Source organism: Hyla sarda (assembly GCF_029499605.1).
Source record: "Hyla sarda isolate aHylSar1 chromosome 1 unlocalized genomic scaffold, aHylSar1.hap1 SUPER_1_unloc_1, whole genome shotgun sequence".
Lineage (NCBI taxonomy): Eukaryota > Metazoa > Chordata > Amphibia > Anura > Hylidae > Hyla > Hyla sarda.
In genome coordinates this window covers 761,590-787,538 of record NW_026607570.1, presented here as the reverse complement: position 1 = coordinate 787,538, position 25,949 = coordinate 761,590, and the positions used below count along the sequence as shown (strand labels likewise).

At 43.1% G+C, this 25,949-nt stretch overlaps 1 protein-coding gene across 1 annotated transcript in view; it reads right to left on the bottom strand.

Moving 5' to 3' along the window:
* The window catches only part of LOC130297923 (gastrula zinc finger protein XlCGF26.1-like), a 73,392-nt gene extending 47,835 nt beyond the window's left edge, over window positions 1-25,557 (bottom strand). The window contains exons 1-2 of the mRNA XM_056550772.1: window positions 25,535-25,557; window positions 22,968-23,770 (exon numbers count right to left, since the gene is read on the bottom strand). Of these exons, the coding sequence (XP_056406747.1) occupies window positions 22,968-23,770; window positions 25,535-25,557 (826 nt within the window). The remainder of the gene's footprint in view (window positions 1-22,967; window positions 23,771-25,534) is intronic.
* Between the last annotated feature and the right edge of the window lie 392 nt (window positions 25,558-25,949).

Here is a 25,949-nt window from a genome sequence, read left to right as displayed (position 1 = left end):
GATGATATCTCCAGAGTGAAGTCCTTGCTGATGAGGTGTCAGTACGATAGGCACGCATCTTTGGTTTTTGAGAGGGATTACGGGAAGTACCGCTCGCCCGACCCTTACAAGAACTGCAAGATGTCAGTGAGTAGTAAAGTAGTCTCAGGACTGGTTGATAGTACAGGATCTCTGAATCGGTCCAGATCAGGGATCCTGGAGGTCGTCAGATCCTTCTACTCGCACCTCTTGGGGAGGAAGGAGCTAGATCGAGACAGGATGTCGGTTTTCCTGGCTGAAACCATTCCTGAGCCAAGGGTAGACCCCTCTCTTGATGTTTTGGCAGAAGATATCAGGGAAGAGGAAGTGAGACTGGCGATCGAGGGGCTCGCCCCCAAGAAGTCGCCAGGTCCAGATGGCTTAACATCCGAGTGGTATAAGACCTTTAAGGAGTCTTTAGCTCCTCTCTTGACCAAGGTATTCAATGAGTGTCTCTCCTCGGACACTCTGCCAAAGTCAATGAGGAGGTCAGCCCTGATTCTTCTCTCAAAAGGTAAAGATCCTAGCCGTGTTGAGAATTGGAGGCCCATAGCTCTTCTCAATACGGACAGGAAGCTTCTGGCCAAGATACTGTTTAATCGGCTGGTGAAGTTTGCACCCCGGCTCCTTTCGGGGGCTCAGCACTGCTCTGTTCCATGCCGAAGCACCTTAAGTGCTGTCCTCAGTGTCAGGGAGGCAGTGGAGCGGAGTAGTGCGGGTCTCTGGAAGGGGTACTTGCTGTCCTTGGATCAGGCCAAAGCATTTGATCGGGTGAACCACGAGTACCTCTGGTCCGTCCTCCTGAGATATGGCTTACCGAGTACTTTTGTGAATTGGCTTAAGATCTTGTATGCCGGGGCAGAGAGTTTCCCACTGGTGAACGGGTGGTCTGGCCGCTCTTTTGAGGTGGGGTCCGGAGTCCGTCAGGGTTGTCCTTTGAGCCCGCTTTTATACGTGTTCTCGATTGATCCCTTCGTCCGGAGAGTAGATCGTGGGCCGTTGGCGGGAGTCGGGATGAGTCTGGTGGAGCTGGATGTCACCCAGAGAGTGGTGGCGTACGCTGATGATGTCACTATTATCGTCTCCTCGAGGGAGGAGGTCGATGTGGTGATGTCAGAGGTGGAGCGCTACTCGGAGGCATCCGGGTCCAAGATCAACCGGGAAAAGTGTGAAAGTCTCTGGCTGGGAGGGGGGGATCCCACATTTGATCTCCCGGACACCCTCCCAGGGCCCCAAGACTCAGCAAAAATTCTGGGCATCACATTCGGCCAGGATGATTATCCCACCAAAAACTGGGACGGTAAGCTCCATGATGCCACTTAGAGGGTGAACCAGTGGAAGGGTTGGTCTATGACTCTCAGAGAAAGGGTACACCTGATCAAATCATACCTGCTCCCCTTGTTTATCTATCTGGGCAGTGTATGTATCTTGCCAGAGGCTTACTACACTAGGGTCTACAGCCTGTTTTTCCAACTGTTATGGGGGAACAGGTTGAACCTAGTCAAGAGGGAGGTTACGTACCGTACGAGGAGACTAGGGGGTTTATCTATGGTAAACCCTGTGGTGTTCTTAACAAACACCTTCTTGAAAGCTAACATCTCGAACCTCTGGAAAGAGAGGGCTTCTCCGTGTGTACTCTCCTGCAGGGAATGGTTTCGGCCTTTCTTCCAGGAATGGGAGAGAGGAGGGCAAGTGAAGGACCTCCGTACACCCCATGGATATCTTCCGGCTTACGCTACCCCGACTCTGAAGGCGTTACGTCGGTGGGGTCTGGGAGTGTGGGAGATCAGGACCCAGTCAAGGCAGTTCCTTGACAAACGGGTTCTGTTGACCCACTTCCAGAAGCCTCTGGCGCTCAGGGACTGCCCAGGTCGGGATCTGAGGGTGGGGTTGTATCTTTTAAACTTGAAAAGGATCCCCCAGAAGTTTTGGGACTTGGCCTGGCGCTGCTTTCAGGGGAAGCTAGGTGTAAGGGACAACCTGAAGTACAGGAACTCTGATGACCGGGGGTGTCCCCGAGAAGAGTGTGTGGACACGCTGGAAAGCATGGACCACTTCCTGCTTCATTGTCCCTTTAACGTAGGGGTCTACAACCGGGTGGGCGCTTCCATTGGCTGGAGTCAGCTTGCCGGCCTTACCTATCCGGAGTGGGCTTATGGGGCATTCAGGACCCTCGGTGGCCGAGATCGGGGCACTTTATTTTTAGTCAGCTTAGTGGTTAAGTATCACACGTGGAATGCACGGTGTTTAGTGTCAACCCAGCAGAAAGTCCTCTCCGAGGTGGAGGTCTGTAGGAACATCACCGGTGACCTTGGGAAGATCAGGTCTTTGGAGTATGGCAGTCTTGGCACCAGTAGGGCTTCTCTCCTATGGAGAGGGTTTTCTTTTGATGTGCCCTAGGTACTAGACCTTTTTGGTAGAGTACCTTTATTTTGGTTAAGGAAAGGCATACAGGGATAGAGATAGAGTGATAGTAGGGTCAGTTTGATGAAGGGATAGAATTAGGGAGAATAGTAAGGGGAGTTAGGGAAAGAGTTTAAATTTCTTCAGTGTATCAGATCTGCCATCCTTCTCCCTGGTAGTGGGTTGTTGCATGTGCACCATAGCTTTTTGTTTTGTTTTCAGCTGATATGGTATGAAGGGCTTACAGGCACTGAACTTGGGCCTAAATTGGGTTGTGGTCTTGTATGTAAGGTTGTATTTAGTTGGTTGGTTGGAGTGCTAGGTGGGGAGGGGGCATTTGTGGGTGTTTTTTTTTTTTTTTTCTTCCTTAAGGGATCTGACATGGGTCAGTTAAGGACTGGACTTAAGAACTGTACGAACGGTTATGGACTGTCCCATGTACAGGAGGGGTGGTGTGGGAGAGGGCACAGTTTTAGTGTAGGATTTATTTTTGGGTTTTTGTAGGTATTTTTGTGAGGCACATTTATTATATTTGTATGTATACTGTGCTATGTATATTGTTTTATATTATTGTTTTATTTTATTTATTTGTTGGTATATTGTGTCATGTATTTTGTTTTATATTGTTGCATTAGCCATAAGAAAAGGGCAGTCAGACCAGTTGTAGTTATGTAGTATTATTATTGTATATAGGTGTTTTTTTTGTCTGTGTATATATAACTTTTATTTAAAAAGCAGAGGTGTGCATTTAATAATATTTTTTTTTTTTTTTTTTTTTTAATAAGCCAAGTTGTGCTGTTGTTATTTTCATTCTCAATATATGTGTGTGTGTGTGTGTCTTTCTTAGTTTTGGAGATTATGCGTGTGTTATGTTTTCTGTTGCTTTATTTATTTATTTATTTTCCCAAGTATGGATGATTTTGAGTTATAGCCAGGTGGTGCTGAATTTTATGTTGGTTTATTTATTTCATTTAATTAGCCAAGTTGAGCAAATAATATATATATATATTTTTTTTTTTTTTGTTATGTGTGTGAGTGAGTGTGAATTTCATAGTTTGCTTAGGTGTATAGGTATAGTATAGTTGTAGTTTGGTATATTTTGGAATTTATTAAAGCTGGGCTGGCCGGTTAGGCAGGGTTTTATTTTATTTTACATTTCTGTTGTAGCTAGTTAAGCTTGTTTTGTGTTCTTGTTTTTTGGAATGGTTTTGTATTTTTATAATAAAAAAGAGTGTCAGCAGAGAGCGCTGTGCTCAGACAAAAAGAACAACTCAACTTTAGCAGCTGATATGAAAAAATAGTTTTTAACTGGAATGCCCCTTTAAGCTTGTAATAAGAGATCCTGCTGAAATCCTTCAGTGATAGAAAATTAGGCAATGACTCTTGTTGTCGGGTGAATATTATGTCATCTGCATAGAGGGAGATTGTCTGGTTCCTTCTCCTATTGAGACCCCAGAAATACCAGGATCTTGTGGAACTGCTTGAGCTATAGGTTCTATGCAGAGGATAAAAGGGGACGACGGGGGGGGGGGGGGACCTTGTCGGGTCCTGTTACTAATCATCAATTCTTGTGATAATTCTCTGTATGTAAAGACCCCAGCATATGGGGCTGTATATAGAGCTTTTACTGCATCCAAAAAGTCCCCCCCCCCCATCCCCCTAAGCTGGATGGTGAGAAGGTAAACCACCGGTTTATACGGTCGAATCCCTTCTCAGCATCCAGCGACCGAAACAGTAGACTCCTCCTCCAGCGCCACATCATGGAATAGGTTCAAGATTCTCCCGGCGTTGTCACATGTTTGGCGACCTTTAATAAACCAACTGAGGCATCCACATGGAAAGACGGCCTGACAGAATTTTAGTGTATATTTTTAAATCCATATTTAACCCCTTAACGACCACGGACATAAATGTTTGTCCTGGTGCTGAGGTGTCGAGGTTTTCTTCTGGTTAGGCCTTAAATTGTGAGTGACGGCCGCTGTATACTGCTGAGGGCCGACACAAGAAATAAACACCAGACAAAAAGTTGGTATAAATCTCCTTCTCAGCAGAAGCACCGGCTAAGGAGCTGTCCCAAGGAGTTCTGTTTATTATACGGTAGTGCATTGTTTTTTACAGTTGACAAAAAGGGGAGGTTAGTTATCACATCAAGTCATCGTGTTATATGTTGATTGGTTATTTGAGTATTGTGTATGTATATATTAACATTTTAAGCATTCATTTGCTTCCTGATAATTGGTCACTTATGTTGCAATTTCTCTATTCTAACAGAAAATTCCAGATGTATCCGTCATTCTGCACAGTCTGTATATTTTCTCAAATGTTTTGTCTCCAACTTCCAGCTTCTTCTTTATCTTACATCTTTCGGCATCGTCCCAAGGTCTTCAAGCAAATAGCAAACTGATATGTAGTGTAAGGGAAACAAATATATTTCTGCAGAATTAGCAATAGCATCTAAGTATTAATATATTGATTAACAATCAGAATCATTATAGAGGTACTTCACACACCCGGACGTACATTTACATCCTGTACATGACCGCGAGGATCGGAGCAATGCTCACATCATGCACTGCAGGACCCGCCTGCTATCAGCAGCCAAGGACCCGCCGGTAATGGTGGACATCAGCAATCACACTGATACCACCATTAACCCCTCAGATGCCTTGATCAATACAGATCACAGCATCTGCAGCAATGCGCATTTTTTAATTGAAGGTCGGATTGCCCATGGCGCTTCCGCAGGGATCCGATCATCTAAAATGGCCGACAGAGGTTCACTAAAATTCTTCTCTGGTCTGAGATCAAGCAGACCAGAGCAGAAGATTGCCAATAATACTGATCAGTGCTATGTCCTATGTATAACACTGAACAGTATTAGCAATCTAATTATTGCTATAAATAGTCCCCTATGGGGACATAAAAAGGGTATAAAATGTAAATCCCTTTTTCCCATTTTACCCCCAAAAAGCGTAAAAGGAACGACGTAAACGTTAAAAGAAAAAAAGAAAAAATTGCTGTTTTTTGGTCTCTTTTGTCAAAAGCAGTACAATTGTATTGACCAACAGAATGTGGAAAACATGTAATTTTTACTGTAAAGTGTACAGCGTGAAAACAAAACCCTCCAAAATTTACAATATTGTTGTTTTCATTAAAATGTTATCACTAAAAAAATAATTTTTTAGGTTCGCCGTACATTATATGGTAAAATGAGTGATGTCATTAAAATAAAAGACGAAGAGATCTTATTCTGGTTTTCTCATTCTTGTTGCTTATTTATTAAAGGGGTACTCCGCTCCCCAGCATCCGGAACATTTAGTTCCATACATTGAGTGCAGGCTTCCGTGGTCGCCCCATCCCCTCGTGACATCACTCCCTGTCCCCGTGATGTCACACCCCGCCCCCTCAATTCAAGTCTATGAAAAGGGGGCATGACGGCCATCACACCCCCTCCCCTAGACTTGCATTGAGGGGAGGGGATTAATGTCAAGGGGGCAGGGCTTGATGTCATGAGGGGGCGGGGCGACCACGGGAGCCCTCACCCAGCGTTCGAAACTAAATGGGGAGCGGAGTATCCCTTTAACATGTCCAGTCGTGTGTTATCTTGTTTCTTGTACGCATGTCCAAGTTGAATAAATGACCCTCTAATGTACCCCAGTGATCCAGAGGAGCGCAGGACGTGTATCTGGGGACATATTTGTCTAGAAAAAGAAATCCAGGTCTTTCTCCAGTACTCCCCCGTATGTAGTATGCTGCATTATAAATATGTTGTTGCGCCATATTTATATTAGAACCTTTTCATTAAATAATTATTTATTATGTTTTATCCAAGACGTCGGGTTTATCTATTTCTTTTCCTATTTCTTTCTTTCTTTTATTAAGAGTTTGTTTGTAATTTTTGTATTATTGGGGCAATATGAATATTATTGTGGTGTAACGGTGATTTGTTACTTTTTTTCTTTTGTTAACAATAAAAGAGACATTGGGAAAAAAACGTTTTTCTTTTATAACGTAGTCACCGATCCAGCGATGTCATCTCTATAATTTTACATGGGAGGAAAAGAGTCTCATATATGGCTACAAGGTAACAGGACATGAGCAGATTAGACATATAAAATCACTTCTATCTTCTGGCTTCTAGGACATTCTGATCCTATAGGTGTTAGATTAGTGGGGTCTCCTACTCTACACAGGGTCCTTCCTTAGGTTATAGAGGGAAGAACAAGTTGTATTCGGCCGAAGTGCGGAGAAGAATTAACCAGGCGGCTCTATGGTTGGTTCCCAGCTCTCTGAGGGGCTGAAGCCAGCTGTTACATAGTTACATAGTTACATAGTTAGTATGGTTGAAAAAAGACATACGTCCATCAAGTCCAACCAGGGGATTGAAGGGAAGGATGTAAGGGAATAAGGGAAAGGGATGTAGTTTTATAATTCTGCATAAGCATTAATGTTATTTTGTTCCAGGAATGTATCTAACCCTGCTTTAAAGCTGTTAATTGTTCCTGCCGTGACCAGTTCCTGAGGTAGACCGTTCCATAAATTCACAGTCCTCACGGTAAAGAAGGCGTGCCGCCCCTTTAGACTAAACCTTTTCTTCTCCAGACGGAGGGAGTGCCCCCTCGTCCTTTGGGGGGGTTTAACCTGGAACAGTTTTTCTCCATATTTTTTGTATGGGCCATTTATATACTTATATACGTTTATCATATCCCCCCTTAAACGTCTCTTCTCAAGACTAAACAATTGTAACTCCTTTAATCGCTCCTCATAGCTAAGATGTTCCATGCCCCATATTAGTTTAGTCGCGCGTCTCTGCACCCTTTCCAACTCCGCAGTGTCCCTTTTATGGACAGGTGACCAAAACTGAACAGCATATTCCAGGTGAGGCCGTACCAATGCTTTATAAAGGGGGAGTATTATGTCCCTGCCCCTCGAGTCCATGCCTCTTTTTATACATGACAATATCCTGCCGGCTTTGGAAGCAGCAGCCTGACATTGTGCTATTCTGTAGTCTGTGATCTACAAGTCACCCAGATCCTTCTCTACCAGTGACTCTGCCAGTTTAATCCCCCCTAAGACATACGACGCATGCATGTTATTAGTACCCAGATGCATAACTTTACATTTATCCACATTGAACCTCATTTGCCAAGTGGATGCCCAGACACTTAGTCTATCCAAGTCATCTTGTAACTTATGCACATCCTCTATAGACTGTACCGTGCTACAAAGCTTGGTGTCATCTGCAAAGATAGAAACAGAGCTGTTAATACCATCCTCTATATCATTGATAAATAAATTAAACAGCAGCGGGCCCAGTACTGAACCTTGGGGTACACCACTAATAACCGGGGTCCAATCAGAGTGCGAATCATTGACCACCACTCTCTGGGTACGATCCATGAGCCAGTGTTCAATCCAGTTACAAACTAAAGTTTCCAAGCCCAAGGACCTTAACTTACCTGTCAGACGTCTGTGAGGGACAGTATCAAACGCTTTGGCAAAATCCAGAAACACTATATCCACAGCCATTCCTCTGTCAAGGCTTCTACTCACCTCTTCATAAAAGCAAATTAGATTGGTTTGACAACTTCTATCCTTAGTAAACCCATGCTGGCTATCACTTATAATACTATTATCCCCTATGTATTCCTGTATGTAATCCCTTATAAGTCCTTCAAACAATTTACCCACAATGCACGTTAGACTTACCGGTCTATGCTGTGCGCTCTCCGTTCAAGGAAAGGACTTGTTAGACGTCATTTGTTAATTTAATGGGGTACTCCGCCCCTAGACATCTTATCTCCTATCCAAAGGTTAGGGGATAATATCTTTGATCGTGGGGGTCACACAGGTATGATCCCCGCGATCTCTGTGCAGCATCCGGTGTTGGTTTTGAACACAGGGTGCTGGCGGCGGGGCCATGATGTCATGGCCATGCCCCTTCCATAGACTCGCATTTAGGGAGCCTGGCGTGATGTCACAAGGAGCGTGTCTGTGATGTCACGATCCCCGCCACCTGCTCCAAGCCTTCGGAACATAATTTTCCAAATTCTGGGGCAGCGGAGTACCAGTTTAACTCCTTAAGGACATGCGCCGTAAATGTACGGCGCTGCCAAGAAGTACTTAGCCCACAGCGCCATACATTTACGGCGCAGCTTTCCTTGATCACCGTGTCTCTGGGCACGGTGATCGGAATAGGATGACTGCTAATATCTATCAGCAGTCATCCCAGCATATCGCCCATAGGGGTCCTGAGACCTTCCCATGTTGGCGATAGCGGCAAATCGCGTGTCAATTCAGACCTGCGATTTTCCGCTATTCCAGGTCAATCGGGTCTCTGGTGACCCGGAAAAAAAGGGTGAATGGGTCAGCCCCATTCACCCATACCCAGCAGGAGTGAGGTGGCATGGGTGCCGCCTCACGATCACGATTGATCGGTCGGAACAACTGAACAATCACGGACCTGCTGGGTGGAGATTGGCGCCGGCGGGGGCCTCCTACCATGCCCTGGACCGGCGGGGGTCCCCTCAGGATCGGTGGCGGAGACAGGAGCAGCAGGATCGGTCCCAGCAGCAGGATACAGCACGCGGTCCCGGCGGCAGGATACAGCAGGAGGTGAGCCTGTTCACCTCCTCTACCTCCTTTTTGGTAGTCTGTGCATGCTGGGAGTTGTAGCAGTGTGCCTCCAGCTGTTGCAAAGTTACAACGCTCAGCATGCCCTTCGACTGTCAACGCATGCTGATTGTTGCAGTTTTGCAACAGCTGGAGACACATTGGTTGTGAAACAGAGTTTGTTACCTAACTCAGTGTTTAGCAACCAGTGTGCCTCCAGCTGTAGCAAAAATACAACTCCCAGCATGCACCGAGAGACTGTACATGCTGGAAGTTGTAGTTTTGCAACAGCTGGAGGCACACTGGTTGCGAAACACTGAGTTAAGTAACAAACGCTCAGTGTTTCGCAACCAATGTGGTTCCAGCTGTTGCATAACTGCAACTCCCAGCATGTATGGTCTGTCAGTACATGCTGGGAGTTGTAGTTTTGCAACAGCTGGAGGTTTGCCCCCCCCCCCATGTGAATGTACAGGATACAGTCACACGGGTGGGTTTACAGCAAGTTCTGCTGCAAGTTTGAGATGCAGAAAATTTTCTGCCACAACTCAAACTCATTGTAAACCCAACCGTGTGAATGTACCCTAAAAACAATACACTACACTAAACCTACACAAAATAAAAAGTAAAACACTACATATACACATACCCCTGCACAGTCCCCCCCTCTCCAATAAAAAAAAAACGATTAAAAAAAACTTCTTGTACGGCAGAGTTTCCAAAACGGAGCCTCCAGCTGTTGAAAAACAACAACTCCCAGTATTGACGAACAGCCACTGACTGTTCAGGCATGCTGGGAGTTTTGCAACAGTTGGAGGCAACCTGTTTGGCAAACACTGCCATGGGGTATTTTCGTGGTGGATTCAAATCCCCAATTTAGGCCTCAAATGCGCATGGCGCTCTCTCACTTCGGAGCCCTGTCGTATTTCAAGGAAACAGTTTAGGGCCACATGTGGGGTATTTCCGTACGCAGGTGAAATTGCGTTACAACTTTTGGGGGCTTTTTCTCCTTTTACCTCTTATGAAAAGGTAAAGTTGGGGTCTACATCAGACTGTTAGTGTAAAAAAAATTATTTTACACTAACATGCTGGTTGCCCCATACTTTTAGTTTTCACAATCGGTAAAAGGAAAAAGAAAAAAGACCCCCAAAAATTGTAACACAATTTTTCCTGAATACGGAAATACCCCATATGTGGGCGTAAAATGCTCTGCAGGCGCACAACAAGGCTCAGGAGTGAGAGCGCACTATGTACAATTGAGGCCGAAACTGGTGATTTGCACAGGGGTGGCTGATTTTACAGCGGTTCTGACATAAACGCAAAACAATAAATACCCACATGTGACCCCATTTTGGAAACTGCACCCCTCACGGAATGTAACAAGGGGTATAGTGAGCCTTAAAGACGTACTCCGGTGAAAACCTTTTTTCTTTTAAATAAACTGATGGAAGAAAGTTAAACATATTTGTAAATTACTTCTATTAAAAAATCTTAATCCTTCCAGTACTTATTAGCTGCTGAATGCTACAGAGGAAATTCATTTCTTTTTGGAACACTGATGACATCACGAGCACAGTGCTCTCTGCTGACATCTCTGTCCATTTTAGCAACCGTGCATAGCAGATGTATGCTAAGGGCAGTATGGTGGCTCAGTGGTTAGCACTGCTGCCATGCAGTGCTAGGGACTTGGGTTCAAATCCCACTAAGGACAACAATAAATAAAGCATTATTATTATTATAATAACATCATCAGAGAGCAGTGTGTTCGTGATGTCATCAGAGAGCATTCCAAAAAGAAAAGAAATTCCTCTGTAGTATTCAGCAGCTAATAAGTACAGGAAGTATTAAGATTTTTTAATAGAAGTAATTTACAAATATGTTTAACTTTCTGCCACCAGTTGATTTAAAAGAAAAAAGGTTTTCACCGGAGTACCCTTTTAACACCCCACAGGTGTCTGACAGATTTTTGGAACAGTGGTCCATAAAAATGAAAAATTTAATTTTTAATTTGCACAGTCCACTGTTCCAAAGATCTGTCAAACGCCAGTGGGGTGTAAATGTTCACTGCACCCCTTATTAAATTCTGTGAGGGGTGTAGTTTCCAAAATGGGGTCACATGTGGAGGGGTCCACTGTTCTGGCATTATGGGGGCTTTGTAAACGCACATGGCTCCTGACTTCTATTCCAACCAAATTCTCTCACCAAATGCTCAATGGCGCTCCTTCTCTTCTGAGCATTGTAGTTCGCCCGCAGAGCACTTTACATCTACATATGGGGTATTTCCATACTCAGAAGAAATGGGGTTACACATTTTGGGAGGCTTTTTCTCCAACTACCCCTTGTGAAAATGAAAAATTTGGGGTAACATCAGCATTTTAATTAAAAAAAATTACATTTTTCATTTTCCTGTCCAACTTTTGAAGAAATTTGTCAAACACCTGTGGGGTGTTAAGACTCACTGTACCCCTTGTTACGTTCCTTAAGGGGTGTAGTTTCCAAAATAGTATGCCATGTGTTTTTTTTTTTGCTGTTCTGGCACCATAGAGGCTTCCTAAATGCGACATGCCCCCCAAAAACCATTTCAGCAAAATTTGCTTTCCAAAAGCCAAATGTGACTTCTTCTCCTCTGAGCATTGTAGTGCGCCCGCAGTGTGCTTGACGTCCACACATGGGGTATTTCCATATTTCGAAGAGATGGGGTTACAAATTTTGGGGGACATTTTCTCCTATAACCCCTTGCAAAAATGTAAAATTTCGGGGAAAACCAGCATTTTTGTGGAAAAAAATTCATTTACACATCCGACTTTAACGAAAAGTCGTCAAACACCTGTGGGGTGTTAAGGCTCACTGGACCCCTTGTTACGTTTTTTTTTTGCTGTTCTGGCACCATAGAGGCTTCCTAAATGTGACATGCCCCCCAAAAAACATTTCAGAAAAACTCACTCTCCAAAATCCCATTGTCGCTCTTTCCCTTCTGAGTCCTCTACTGCGCCCGCCAAACACTTGACATACACATATGAGATATTTCCTTACTCGAGAGAAATTGGGTTACAAATTTTGGGGGGCTTTTTCTCCTTTTACTCCTTGTAAAATTTCAAAAACTGGGTCTACAAGAACATGAGAGTGTAAAAAATAAAGATTTTGAATTTTCTCCTTCAATTTGCCGCTATTCCTATGAAACACCTAAAGGGTTAATACACTTTCTGAAAGTCATTTTGAATACTTTGGGGGGGGGGGGGTGCAGTTTTTATAATGGGGTATTTCTAATATGAAGACCCCTCAAATCCACTTCAAAACTGAACTGGTCCCTGAAAAATTCCAATTTTGTAAATTTTGTGAAAAGTTTGAAAATTGCTGCTGAACTTTGAAGCCTCTGATGTGTTCCAGAAGTAAAATCATGTCAACTTTATGATGAAAATATAAAGTAGACATATTGTATGTGTGAATCAATATATCATTTATTTGGAATATCAACTTTCCTTACAAGCAGAGAGCTTCAAAGTTAGAAAAATGCTAAAATTTACCACTGTATTAAAGTAGAATATGTCACGAAGAAACAATCTCGGAATCAGAATAATCGGTAAAAGCATCGCAGAGTTATTAATGCATAAAGTGATAGTGGTCAGAATTGCAAAAAAGGGCTCTGTCATCAAGGTGAAAAAGGGCTCAGTTCTTAAGGGGTTAAAGCTCAAGGCGTCTGAACAACATTGCTGAATAAGGGTGGGTTCACATTACATTTTTCCCCATATGGGAGCGCAAACGGCAGGGGGAGCTAAAAACTTGTGCTCCCGTATGTAATTCACTTCAATAAGCCGACCGGACCGAACGTTTCACTCTGGTCGGCTTATTGAAATGAATTACACTCGTGAGCGCAAGTTTTTAGCTCCCCCCCTGCCGTACAACAGAGAGGTCCCACTGGGTTATGGGCTCTTACTGAATAAATCTCCAATCCCCTTCAGGAGGGGAAACCCCCCCTTTCCGGGGAACAATGCCCTAACTTATAACCCAAATAAAATGTAACTTTTATTGTTATTGATTAAAATAACATGGGAAACGTGAAAATCAAATGTAGTGATTTAAAACTATCAGGAAATACAGGGTGTCTTCCAATGATAGCCCACTAGGTGGTGCTACAGTGTAAGTTATGGAGTTCTCTTTTTCCCCTATGCCGGTTCACTACCGTTACATAGTCACTCCACACTTAGACACAGCCTGTATTCCTGTCTAAAAGTGTATAGATGCTCTAACGTTTCGTTTGTGACCAAACTTCTTCAGAGAGCTGCCTAAAAAAAATAAAAAAAAAATGCGCTACTGTATGTGGAAAAACATAATGGCCCTCATTTACTAAGAAAATCGGGTTGTAAGTCTATGTTGCTTTCTTACCCGACTGCTTTTTTCCCCTGGTATTTATTATTATGTCGCATCCTGTTTGTCGCACGTGGGTTTTGTTGGTTTTGGTTTCCAACTCCTCTGAGCTGTCGGGAAAAATTCCACAACAATTCAACAAATTCGAGTTGGAAACCTTAATAAATACGTGGGAACGCTCAGAAATGTCGGGTTACGCCCCTTTTTCGGGTTTGGGAGAATCCACATCGGGTCCGTCGGGAAAAATTTTTGCATCGTGTCGCAGACTGGCGCACGATGTCTGCGACATGGCGCAGACAAAGATGCGCCAAAAAAACCCGACAAAAGAGGTCGGGTTTAGAATAGTAAATGAGGGCCAATGTGAACCCATCCTAAGACATATTCTCCCACATTTCCATCTGTCTAGCACCAGAGTGTCCCTTTAATGTTCTCACTTTCTGCTGAGCAGACAAGAGGATAGGATATTACTGACAAAGCAGTTTAACAATCTGCTAAGGGGCTGAGGGCCCAGGACAAGTCTGTTTCTTTATTACAGGTAAGAAAAGCACAATGGACCTGATGTGGTTGACGCAACCATCTTAAAAGGTCTCCAGAGGCACCGAGGAGGGCAAGTGGGTAAAGCAACGAGCTGCCCTGAATGATACCGGTCTGTATAAAAACAACAAGGATAAAATCGGTCTACCAAAGGTTCTGTGCCCAATGATGGCCCCGGAGACTCATGGAGTCACCCACAACTCGAAAATGACTATAATATCACTGGTGAGTGATCACTGGATAGCCCCAGGATATACCACAGTGGTCACCAGGTAAACACCGGCCGGCATGACCTGTGCAAGACCTAATGTAGGGAAAGCAGTGCAGGTGCCTCCTAAACGTGGCGGATTTACCCAGTGGCGTTGCGACCGGGGTGCGGGGGGTGCGGCCCGCACCGGGTGACACCATCCTGATGGGGTGACACCAGGTACGCCCCCGCTCCTCACTTGCTCTGCCTCTGTAATAGCACCCCTCACCCTCCCCCCCGTCCTCACTTTTTCGCTGTCTCACTTGTCTCTGTACTAGTAGAAGCACCCCCACCCCCGTCACCTGCACAGTGAACCGGCCTGCGCCCCCACGTCTTCTGTTGCGCCGACCCGACGTCACTCCGCAGGGCCGCGCAGGAGGACGTGACGTCACTCGCAGAGCGCCGGAGAGAAGGAGCGCTGCGCTGGATGGGTAAGTGAGTGTGTGTCTGTCTCACTCTATCTCTGTTTGTGTGTCTCTGTCTGTGTGTGACTGTGTGTGTGACTCTCTGTCTTTGTGTGTGTGTGTGTCTCTGTGTGTATGTATGTGTGTGTGTTTGTGTGTGTCTGTGTGTGGCTCTCTGTCTGTGTGTGACTGTGTGTGTGTGACTGTGTGTGACTCAGTCTGTGTGTCTCTCTGTCTGTGAGTGTGTGTGTCTCTATCTGTGTGTGTCTCTGTGGTGTGTGTGTGTGTTTTTTTTTGTGTGGGGGGAGGGGGGGGGGTTTGTTTGAACCAGCGATCTAATGTGGGGAGACTTTGACCTATTGTGGGGAACATGCAAGGGAACCTGCGGCCTAATGGGGGGAAACTACTACCATATGTGGGGAATCTATGCTACCTCATGTGAGGAAACTGCTACCTAATGTTGGAAAACTGCTACCTAATGTGCGAAAGCTGCTACATAATGTGGGAAAACTTCTACCTAATGTGTGGAATCTGTGCTACCTAATGTGTGGAATCTGTGCTACCTAATGTGTGGAATCTGTGCTACCTAATGTGTGGAAATTACTACCTAATGTGGGGTAACTGGTACCACATGTGGGGAATCTATGCTACCTAATGTGGGGTAACTGCTACCTACCTAATGTGGGGGAACTGCTACCTACCTTAAGTGGGGGAACTGCTGCCTATCTAATGCTCCCCCCTGGCAGTAGCACCCTCATCATCCACCAGCAAACCCCCCCAGCAGCACCTCCATCAGCAGATTCTGATGGTGGATGATGGGGGTGCTCCTGCCAGGAGGACGATCCTGCCGATGGATGATGGGGGTGATACTGCCAGGGGGGATGGCCAGTAGCACCCTCATCATCCTCCAGCAACACCCCCCCCAGTACTAGCACCCCCATCATCCACTAGCAACACCACCAGATTTATAATCAGAGGGTACAGTATGTGTTGGTATTATATTCAGAGAGTACAGTATGTGGCAGATTTATATTCAGAGGGTACAGTATGTGGCAGATTTATATTCAGAGTGTACAGTATGTGTTGGTATTATATTCAGAGGGTGCAGTGGGTGGTAGTATTATATTCAGAGGTTACAGTGTGTGGCGGTATTATGTTCAGGGGTACAGTATGTGGCAGATTTATATTCAGGGGTACAGTATGTGGCAGATTTATATTCAGAGTGTACAGTATGTGTTGGTATTATATTCAGAATGTACAGTGTGTGGTAGTATTATATTCAGTGGGTACGGTGTATGGAAGGTTTATAATCAAAGAGTGTAGTGTATAGTAGTATTATATTTAGAGGATACAGTGTCTGGCATGTTTATAATAATACTTGTTTTCATATAGAGGATGAGAATCCACTGACATAGTGAGGAGACGTCTGGGCGTCACATTCTGCAGAGAGAAGTTTTAGTTGGACCAGGCGGTATGTACCATCTGAATTACATAAGGGATGACTATAGAGAAGACGTCACCTGTCGTCACTGATATCATTGTGTATTCTCCTCATTATAGAGAAGACGTCACCTGTAATCACTGATATCATTGTGTATTCTCCTCACTATAGAGAAGACGTCACCTGTAGTCACTGATATCATTGTGTATTCTCCTCACTATAGAGAAGACGTCACCTGTAGTCACTGATATTATTCTGTATTCTCCTCACTATAGAGAAGACGTCACCTGTAGTCACTGATATCATTGTGTATTCTCCTCACTACAGAGAAGACGTCACCTGTAATCACTGATATCATTGTGTATTCTCCTCACTATAGAAAAGACGTCACCTGTAGTCACTGATATCATTGTGTATTCTCCTCACTATAGAGAAGACGTCACCTGTAGTCACTGATATCATTGTGTATTCTCCTCACTATAGAGAAGACGTCACCTGTAGTCACTGATATCATTGTATATTCTCCTCACTATAGAGAAGACGTCACCTGTAGTCACTGATATCATTGTGTATTCTCCTCACTATAGAGAAGAGGTCATCTATAATCACTGATATCATTGTGTATTCTCCTCACTATAGAGAAGACGTCACCTGTAGTCACTGATATCATTGTATATTCTCCTCACTATAGAGAAGACGTCACCTGTAGTCACTGATATCATTGTGTATTCTCCTCACTATAGAGAAGAGGTCATCTATAATCACTGATATCATTGTGTATTCTCCTCACTATAGAGAAGACGTCACCTATAGTCACTGATATTATTCTGTATTCTCCTCACTATAGAGAAGACGTCACCTGTAGTCACTGATATCATTGTGTATTCTCCTCACTATAGAGAAGACGTCACCTGTAGTCACTGATATCATTGTACATTCTCCTCACTATAGAGAAGACGTCACTTGTAGTCACTGATATCATTGTGTATTCTCCTCACTATAGAGAAGACGTCACCTGTAGTCACTGATATCATTGTGTATTCTCCTCACTATAGAGAAGACGTCACCTGTAGTCACTGATATCATTGTGTATCCTCCTCACTATAGAGAAGACGTCACCTGTAGTCACTGATATTATTCTGTATTCTCCTCACTATAGAGAAGACGTCACCTGTAGTCACTGATATCATTGTCCTCACTATGTCCTATCAGAGCTGTAGTCGCTTGTCAGTTCTACAGTTAGGTCAGTGAATCTCAACTCCCAGCATAACCTCACCACTGCATAAAGGGGTACTCTACTGGAAAAAAAATGTAATCAACTGGTGCTACATAGTTAAACAGATTTATAAATTACTTCTACTTAAAAATCTGAATCCTTCCAGTACTTATAAGCTGCTGTATAAGCAATTCACAGGAAGTTCTTTTCTTTTTTAATTTCTTTTCTGTCTGGCCACAGTTCTCTGTGCTGACACCTCTGTCCATGTCAAGAACTGTCCATAGTAGGAGCAAATCCCCATTGCAAACCTATCCTGCTCTGGACAGTTCCTAACATGGACAGACAGAGCACTGTGGACAGACTGGAAAGAACTACACAACTTCCTGTGAAGAATACAACAGCTTATAAGTACCGTAAGGATTAAGATTCTAAATAGAAGTAATTTAAAAATCTGTTTAACTTTCTGGCACCAGTTGATATAAAAGTAAATGTTTTCCAGTGGAGTACCCCTTTAAGTAATTCTGGGAGCTGTATATTTAAATGGTGAAAACTTCTTTAACACTTTCCCATTCTGTGGCAACTGGTATATCTGATTATTATACTAGAATTTCTCACAGTGCGCTACAACAGTGGTGTCTGTCACAACTGGCCAAAAACTTACTGGGGGGAGGTATGGGGTGACACCATTTTCTACCGCACCGGGTGACACCAACCCTAGCAACGCCACTGGATTTACCTGTTTTGGCGACTGCACATAGACTATATTCCGGTCTCCTTGTGAGGAGGGTATGAATACTTTTTGGTGTGTGTGGATCTCTTTTCAGGTTGGCCTAAGGCCTATCCGGGGAGAAATGGCGATGTAAAGATGGCAGCAGGGCAGATTGTGAAGGATACGGTAGGTAGTTCCAGAAGTTATTGATAGTGATGGAGGTCGCACTTTACTGGATGAATTATGATGCAGGTAATAGGAGCAGGTTATGGATTTATTGGGACAGAACATTGATCCAGGGATTTATTCTGACATTTGGAGTTGGGAAGGAATTTTTCCCCCGTCATGGGGCGATGGGAATCAGCCTCATAAGGGTTTTTTGCCTTCCTCCGGGTCAGCACAGTAGGGACACAATAGGGATATGGATTGACCTTTATGGACTCTGGTCTTTTACAACCTTATGAACGATGTTATGAAGAAGCAGCGGGTTGTCTCCTTATGGGGGGACACTTTTTGGTTGTGCTCCTAGAACAGGGTTGTACTGTCCACAGCTACTGCAGATGTAACACAGTCACCTATCTAGCTATGCGCGGCGGTACACAAGCGCGTACAACAAGCGCATACACAAGTCTTTATTCTATTCCAGATGGTAAAACTCCTGATATAGATCCTGGAGATCGGGTGGTGATAAAGAGACACAAAGAGCCCTGACCTCCATGTGACCGGCCTTTCCAAGTCCTGCTGACAACAACCACTGCAGTAATAGAAAGGAAAGCCTATGTGGATCCATGCCAGTCCTTGTACCAAAGTGACCTCACCAGATACCACATAAAACACCCGACACTCATCAGGATTTTTACCTCAGGACTAATATTTTTTGGCACCAGATCCCTCCCAGATTATTCAATTACTGGTGTATCCTGAGAACTATGGACACGTGGACAAATTCTGAACGTTTGGCACTTTTGTGTGAAGAATGTGCTGAGTGCGGATGATCCTATATCCACCTGCCTTATAGCTGCGCCCACTGCGGTGCCGACACTAAGAACTATTTTCAGTCTAATACACAAGGACCAGGATGTGGAAAACCATCATGTATCACAACATATTCTCCGTATAGGAATCATTATACCACAAACCCTATAATTCTCCGTATAGGAATCATTATACCACAAACCCTATAATTCTCCGAATAGGAATCATTATACCACAAACCCTATAATTCTCCGTATAGGAATCATTATACCACAAACCCTATAATTCTCCGTATAGGAATCATTATACCACAAACCCTATAATTCTCCGTATAGGAATCATTATACCACAAACCCTATAATTCTCCGTATAGGAATCATTATACCACAAACCCTATAATTCTCCGTATAGGAATCATTATACCACAAACCCTATAATTCTCCGTATAGGAATCATTATACCACAAACCCTATAATTCTCCGTATAGGAATCATTATACCACAAACCCTATAATTCTCCGTATAGGAATCATTATACCACAAACCCTACAAACTGTTGACTCCACATCAGGACTCTGGACATGATAAAGAGAGGTGAAATGTCATGTGACCCAGATAATATACCTAGGGGCAAGTAATGGAAAATGATAGAACAAGGTGATAAATTACAAATTACAAAAAGATAATGAGATGGAGTGTGACGCTATTATAGTGCCGCCTTGTCACATGACACGTTAGGCTTCTTTCACACTACCGCCATCTTCCTGCCTTCTGACACCCGTTATTCTGCAAAAACAGATCATTAAAAAATAGATACAATAACTGAACATATCGGGTGATAACTGATGCCCAATGTACATTATTATAACGGCATTCTATCAAAATAATTGACATATTCCATCCGTTACTACCCGTTATTTCATCCGTCATGCACTGTTGTAGCTGTCTGTTTTAACCCCTTCTGGTTGTGACGCTGTATGGAGCATGCTCAGTAGCAATAAGGGATCATAACGGAATATAAAAATACTGGGTGCTAACGGATGTCATTTGTGAACATTCATCATCCATAGACTTCAATATTAAAATTTTAAGGTCTGTTAATCCAACGTTATTTTTGACGGGACAAAAATGAGTGCATGCACCGTTATTTGCCCCGTCAAAAATAACAGACGTTAGTCTTAAGGGGACATAACTGATCATGAAGGATGGTCAAAGAATGAATAAAGAATGGACTTACTTAGGGGTACTCCGCCCCTAGACATCTCATCCCATATCCAAATAAGATGACTGGCCCCCTGTGCCACTTTATTTCCCCTGTGACAAATCACCCCTCCCTTTATTACCACCTGTGCCACATCCTTTCCTCTTGATCCCCCTCTGTGCTATTTCATTACCCCTTTATTACCCTTTGTGCATATTCATCACCCCCTCTGCCACTTTATAAAGAGGGGGAGAGGAATTTATACAGAAGGTACTAATGGGAGAATGAATGGCTCAGGGGGATCAAGGGGAAATGATGTGGCACAGGGGGTAAGGGAGGGGGATAATTTGGCACAATGCACAGGGGAATAAGATGGCACAGGGTAAAAAAAAGGGAGGGGGATGATTAATGATACAGGGGGTGATTAAACGACACTGGGAGATTCTACTGTAATATTTTTTTTATTGTTTTATAGGTAATTACACTCTGGAGTTAGCACAGGACAGTATTCAGTCATTTAGGAAGAATTTGGAGCCTTTTTCCCAATAGGGGCCATCTCTCAATAATGGACACTTTTATTCCCTGTGAGTGTCCGCTATTGGGAGATTCTACTGTCATCATTCATCCCCCTCCTGTCATCATCCACTGCCACAGACACCCATCCCCCATCATCAACCATCCTCCCTGTCATCATACACTGACAAAAACACCCATTCCCCGTCATCATCCATCCCCCTCGTGTCATCATCCCCCTCGCTTATCGTCTAATCACCTTTTCCTGTTGCCTGGCAGTAGAGAAAGGTACACTCCGTGACATCAGGGGTGTCCTTGCATGGTGGCCTTAATGCGCAGCAGCGACCCTACCCCAGAATCACTATTCCGGGGCCAGCCCAGAGTGGAGAAGGTGTATGGACCAGACCAGCTCACTTTTCCCACTGGTATGCGGACAGTCCCTGCGCAGACAGTCCCTTCAGCGTCCCTACTCTGGATGAGTCCGGGGCCGTCCCGGTAAAGATGGATGGCTCCACCCCCCCCCCCCCCCCAACCTGAATGCCTGGACTGATGTCACTACTATTTTTTTTTTCACTTGAGTTTAAGCCGAGGGGGACATTTTCTGCACAAAAAAAAGGTGCTTATACTCGAGTATATATGGCAATCGAAATAACCTGCCAGAAAGATTGAATTTTCAAGCAGGACCCCTATATATGTAAAAGAGTCCATGACTCAATCACACACCTCCAACATTGAGAAGATTCTGGAATACCATGTGACAAAAGGAGAGGAGGAGTCCCATACCCCCGACAATATAACTTATATGAACTCTCCTGTATACGAATACAGGGGGAGGAGCCACGTGAGCACTAGAGATAAATCCGCACTGTTCTTCAGAGAGTTGGATATTCAGCTCCTCTTCTCATATAAGACGCATTTTGGTTACTATTAGGAGCAGAAGAAATCAGATAAGAATAAAGCTTAGATATTATTATTATTTAGGAAATAAATACAATCTCTCTAACCAATTTCAGGGACGTATGTTAGTATAACGCTTAAAACATTGGAGAGTAAAGATAAATTTACTTATAAAACCCCAGAAAGCCTGAGATTCCTCTATGGCCAAAGTCTTAGTAGAAGAATATAAATCTCGTAACGTAAAAGAATGTAAACGTTCCCACAAAGGGGAAGAGGGAAAATGTGTTTAGTAATAACCATAGGGAGTAAAGAAAGTGGGGTTAGGGGAGAAGGGAAATCAGAATCAGTCGTAGAGCAGTCTCGTAATACCGACAAAGTTATATATAAAAGAGGAAAGAATTAGAGAGGCCAAGGAGGAGTGCGGGGGCCACAAAATGGGCCCTATAGAAGGAGGGACTGAGGAGAATTCCATATCCACATGAGGAGGAATATAAAGGGGAGGATGAGAAAAAGAAGAGCGAACGAGCTCTAATAATCCAGACGGAGGAAAAGCTTTATAATAAGTGTGTAAATCCGGAAACACAAAACCGCCATCTAATGTCTTCAGGGTGAGCGTCTATACGGGACACGTGGTCTCTTCTGAATCATAACAAAATTACTAAATAACCATCGGATAGAAGAAAAATAACAATTCCGTACTATGATAGGGACGGACTGTAAAATATAAAATATTATTGGTAAATATAAGATTTAAGAACCTTTTTCCTTCCAATCCACGACATATATGGGAATTTACGAGCGTGTAACTGGGTCTTCAATCCGTGTAATAATGGCGCAAAGTGTGAAGTAAAGAGATCTTGTACCAGATGTGATCAGATCTCTAGGGATTTTATACCCCGGGGAGGACAAAGAAAAGGAAAAGAATTACACCGATGTTTACTGAACCCGGGGGACGCCGAGATATTGACGACTTCTCATATAGAAAAATGGATTTTAAGATCTGAGACCGAAAATAGACGTCAAGACGGGAAACGCTGGTCTAGGGTTTGTGATAAATAAAAGTATCTGCAGCGTCTTATGTTCAGAAGAGACGATCTTCAAGGGAGACGCGCGGATCCTGTCTGATGCCTTGAATTAAAGTCTCTATAATCATAATGAGAAGGGGGCGGGGACAACACTGACGCGTTACATTCCCTATATACAACGTCAGGGACAATATTACATTTATTATAAGTCCAGTGTGCGGAGATGGATATAAGAATAATAAATCATATAAGAAAGAAAACTTTTATTAACAATTGGTAACAAGTTTGGAGATGCAGTATATGATATATGTATAAATGTCAGATATCCTATGTACATGGATAATATATAGATGTGTTATCTGCATCATTTACTGCTCTGAATTGACTTCTCTCATGTGTGAGTTATTTTATGTTTAACAAGACTTGATTTCTGAGTAAAACATTTCCCACATTCTGCACATGGAAATGGCTTCTCCCCTGTGTGAGTTCGTTTATGTTCACCAAGAATTGATTTCTTAGCAAAACATTTTCCACACTCTGCACATGAGAATGGCTTCTCCCCTGTGTGAGTTCTTTGATGGTAAACAAGATTTGCTTTCTCAGTATAACATTTACCACATTCTGAACATGAAAATGGCTTCTCTCCTGTGTGAGTTATTTGATGTTTATAAAGATTTGGTTTGAGAGTAAAACATTTCCCACATTCTGCACATGAAAATGGCTTCTCTCCTGTGTGAGTTATTTGATGTCTAACAAGATGTGATTTAAAAGTAAAACATTTCCCACATTCTGAACATGAAAACGGCTTCTCTTCTGTGTGAGTTTTTTTATGTTTAACAAGAACTGATTTAGAAGTAAAACATTTCCCACATTCTGAGCATAAAAATGGCTTCTCTCCTGTGTGAGTTCTTTGATGTACAACAAACTCTGATTTAGAAATATAACATTTCCCACATTCTAAGCATGAATATAGTTTAAATACTGTATGAGCTTGTTGATGCCCAACATCCCTTCTGTGACCTTTATTTTGGTGAACATCCTGTGATGACTGAGAATACAGGACCTGTATATAAGGATGAGATGACAGATCTTGGCTGTGAAGGGCTGAGGGTGTATCTGGGATAATGGAATGTTCTTCATATGTATCTTGTGTGATATCATCATCTGCTTTATAATCTGAAGATATAAGATTCTCCTCTGATCTCCTGCTACAAGAATCTGCAGAGAATAACACAGATTTTATTATCAGTATTAACCCCTTAACAACCCAGGAAATGTTAACTTTTGTGTCTTAATTTTTTCCTCCACTCCTCATAGCCATAACTCTTATTTTTCCATCTACATTGCATTTGAGAGCTTGTTTTTTGTGGGACGGATCTTATATTGTATTAACTGTGCATTAAAATATAAGTCCGTTCCATATAATCACAGCGATATCTAATTTGCATAGTTTTCATTACACTTTACTACTTTTTAAAAACAATTACAACAAAAATAGCTTTTACATTTTTACAACAAAAAAGTTGAAATATTATTGGAGGGGAAGGGGGGGGGGTCATTTACATTTTTAAAAGCATCTTTTGAATTTTTTTTTTTTTTTTTTTACACTTTTTGGTCCTTCTATAGGACTTGTATGAGCAGTCATTGGATTGCTCATACAGATCAGTACAGTATTTACTGCATTGATCCATTAGAGCCGACCATAGACAGGCTGTATCAATAGCAGAGTCCCGGCAGTGACAGAGTCCTAGCAATCATGTTATGTGCAGTAAAATTGACTTGTTCTCCTCATAGATCAGGTTGGTACGATCGGTATGTATAACATAGTGTTATCTTTTACTCCGTTTTTTTAAATTTTTTATTTAAACTTATTTTACTGAAAAGTGAGTAAAGAGACGTACAGTGTAAGTACAGACCATGGAAGTCTATGACAAAATCCCATTCAGCACAGCATGATGTATACAGAGTGAGGACAGCTGCATAACACAGTCACTGACTACAGACACAATACAACCTAAACCGGGAACTAGAGCCTGCGCAGAACTGGTTGTTCAATCCCACTCCCGCCCGCTCCCGATGATTTTTTTGTCCAATCCCGCCCGAACACGTAGGGTGTTTGCTCCACTCCCGCCCGCTCCCTCTAAAATGTTTGTCCAATCCCGCCCACTAACATAGTAATGTACAGACACAAGGGTGCAATGCTCTGCACATACTCCCCATTTTGTAACTTTTGGGGGCTTCCATTTCTATGCAGTGCACTTTTCAGTAAAATATCTTTATTCTGTAGGTCCATATGGTTATAATGATACCCAATTTATATAGGTTTGATATATGGGAAAGGATGGGGGGATTTAAGCTTTTATTAGGGAAGGGGTTAAAGGGAAAGGGTTAATTTTTTTACACTTTTTACTTTTTGTTATAGCTCCCATAGGGTATGTGCAGACTGCAGAGCATTGTACTCTAGGGTCTGTAGAAGATACTAGGGTGCAATGCTCTGCAGTGCATTAACCCCCATGTGAATAGCAGTGCAGAGGCCCTGACTGGGAGGATCACCAAGATGCAGTCACTTACACACCCAGCGGGGGCAGCAGCACGAGCACAGCGCACTTTATGTCTCTGTGCTCGTGCTGCTGAACATTGGTGGCGGCTCTGACCTGCTGGGCTGACAGGAAAGAAACAGAGGTCACACTGTACCGCTTATATACTATATATTACAGCTGTCTCATAATCTGGACCAAGTGAGGGCCTCAGACAATAGGCCGAGCGACCAAACAGAGGAGAATATTTTATATAAGCGGCACAGTGCGACCTGTTTCTTTCAGGTTTTATGTCTATGTTTGAGTTTTTCCGCTATAAAATAGGATCTTGTTAGACTCTATGTACAAAAATCAGAAAAAAGGAAATGTATGGTCCTTCAGCCAATGATGTATATGCCCTTGGAGACAATTTACCAAAATAATAACGCTACTGAAATCTACCAATGAGGCCACAAAGAACGCATCAAGCTAAAAAATGCATAATTTTATTAATAAAGATAATAGAAAAAACCATGCCTCACAATACAGTGCTCAGAAAGGTATCAGATATAGCACTGAATAATGAGCAACAGACCAAGGGAGGGGGTTTGGGGTACAGGTGAAGAACCTGACCTAGCCGACCCTACCTAGTCTAACCCCTTGCCCTCACTACAATAAGTGTGGACAGGGAGTAGGGATAATATAAGTCACATAAACATGAAAAATGAACAATGTAATGACTTAATATGTGTATATTCTTACTCCTAATGACCTACGCGTTTCACCCTCACTTATAGTTAGGGGTTCATCAGGGCTCAGGGGAGCAGTCAACATATCACAAATAATAATCAAAGTGATAAACAAACAAGTGAAGCAA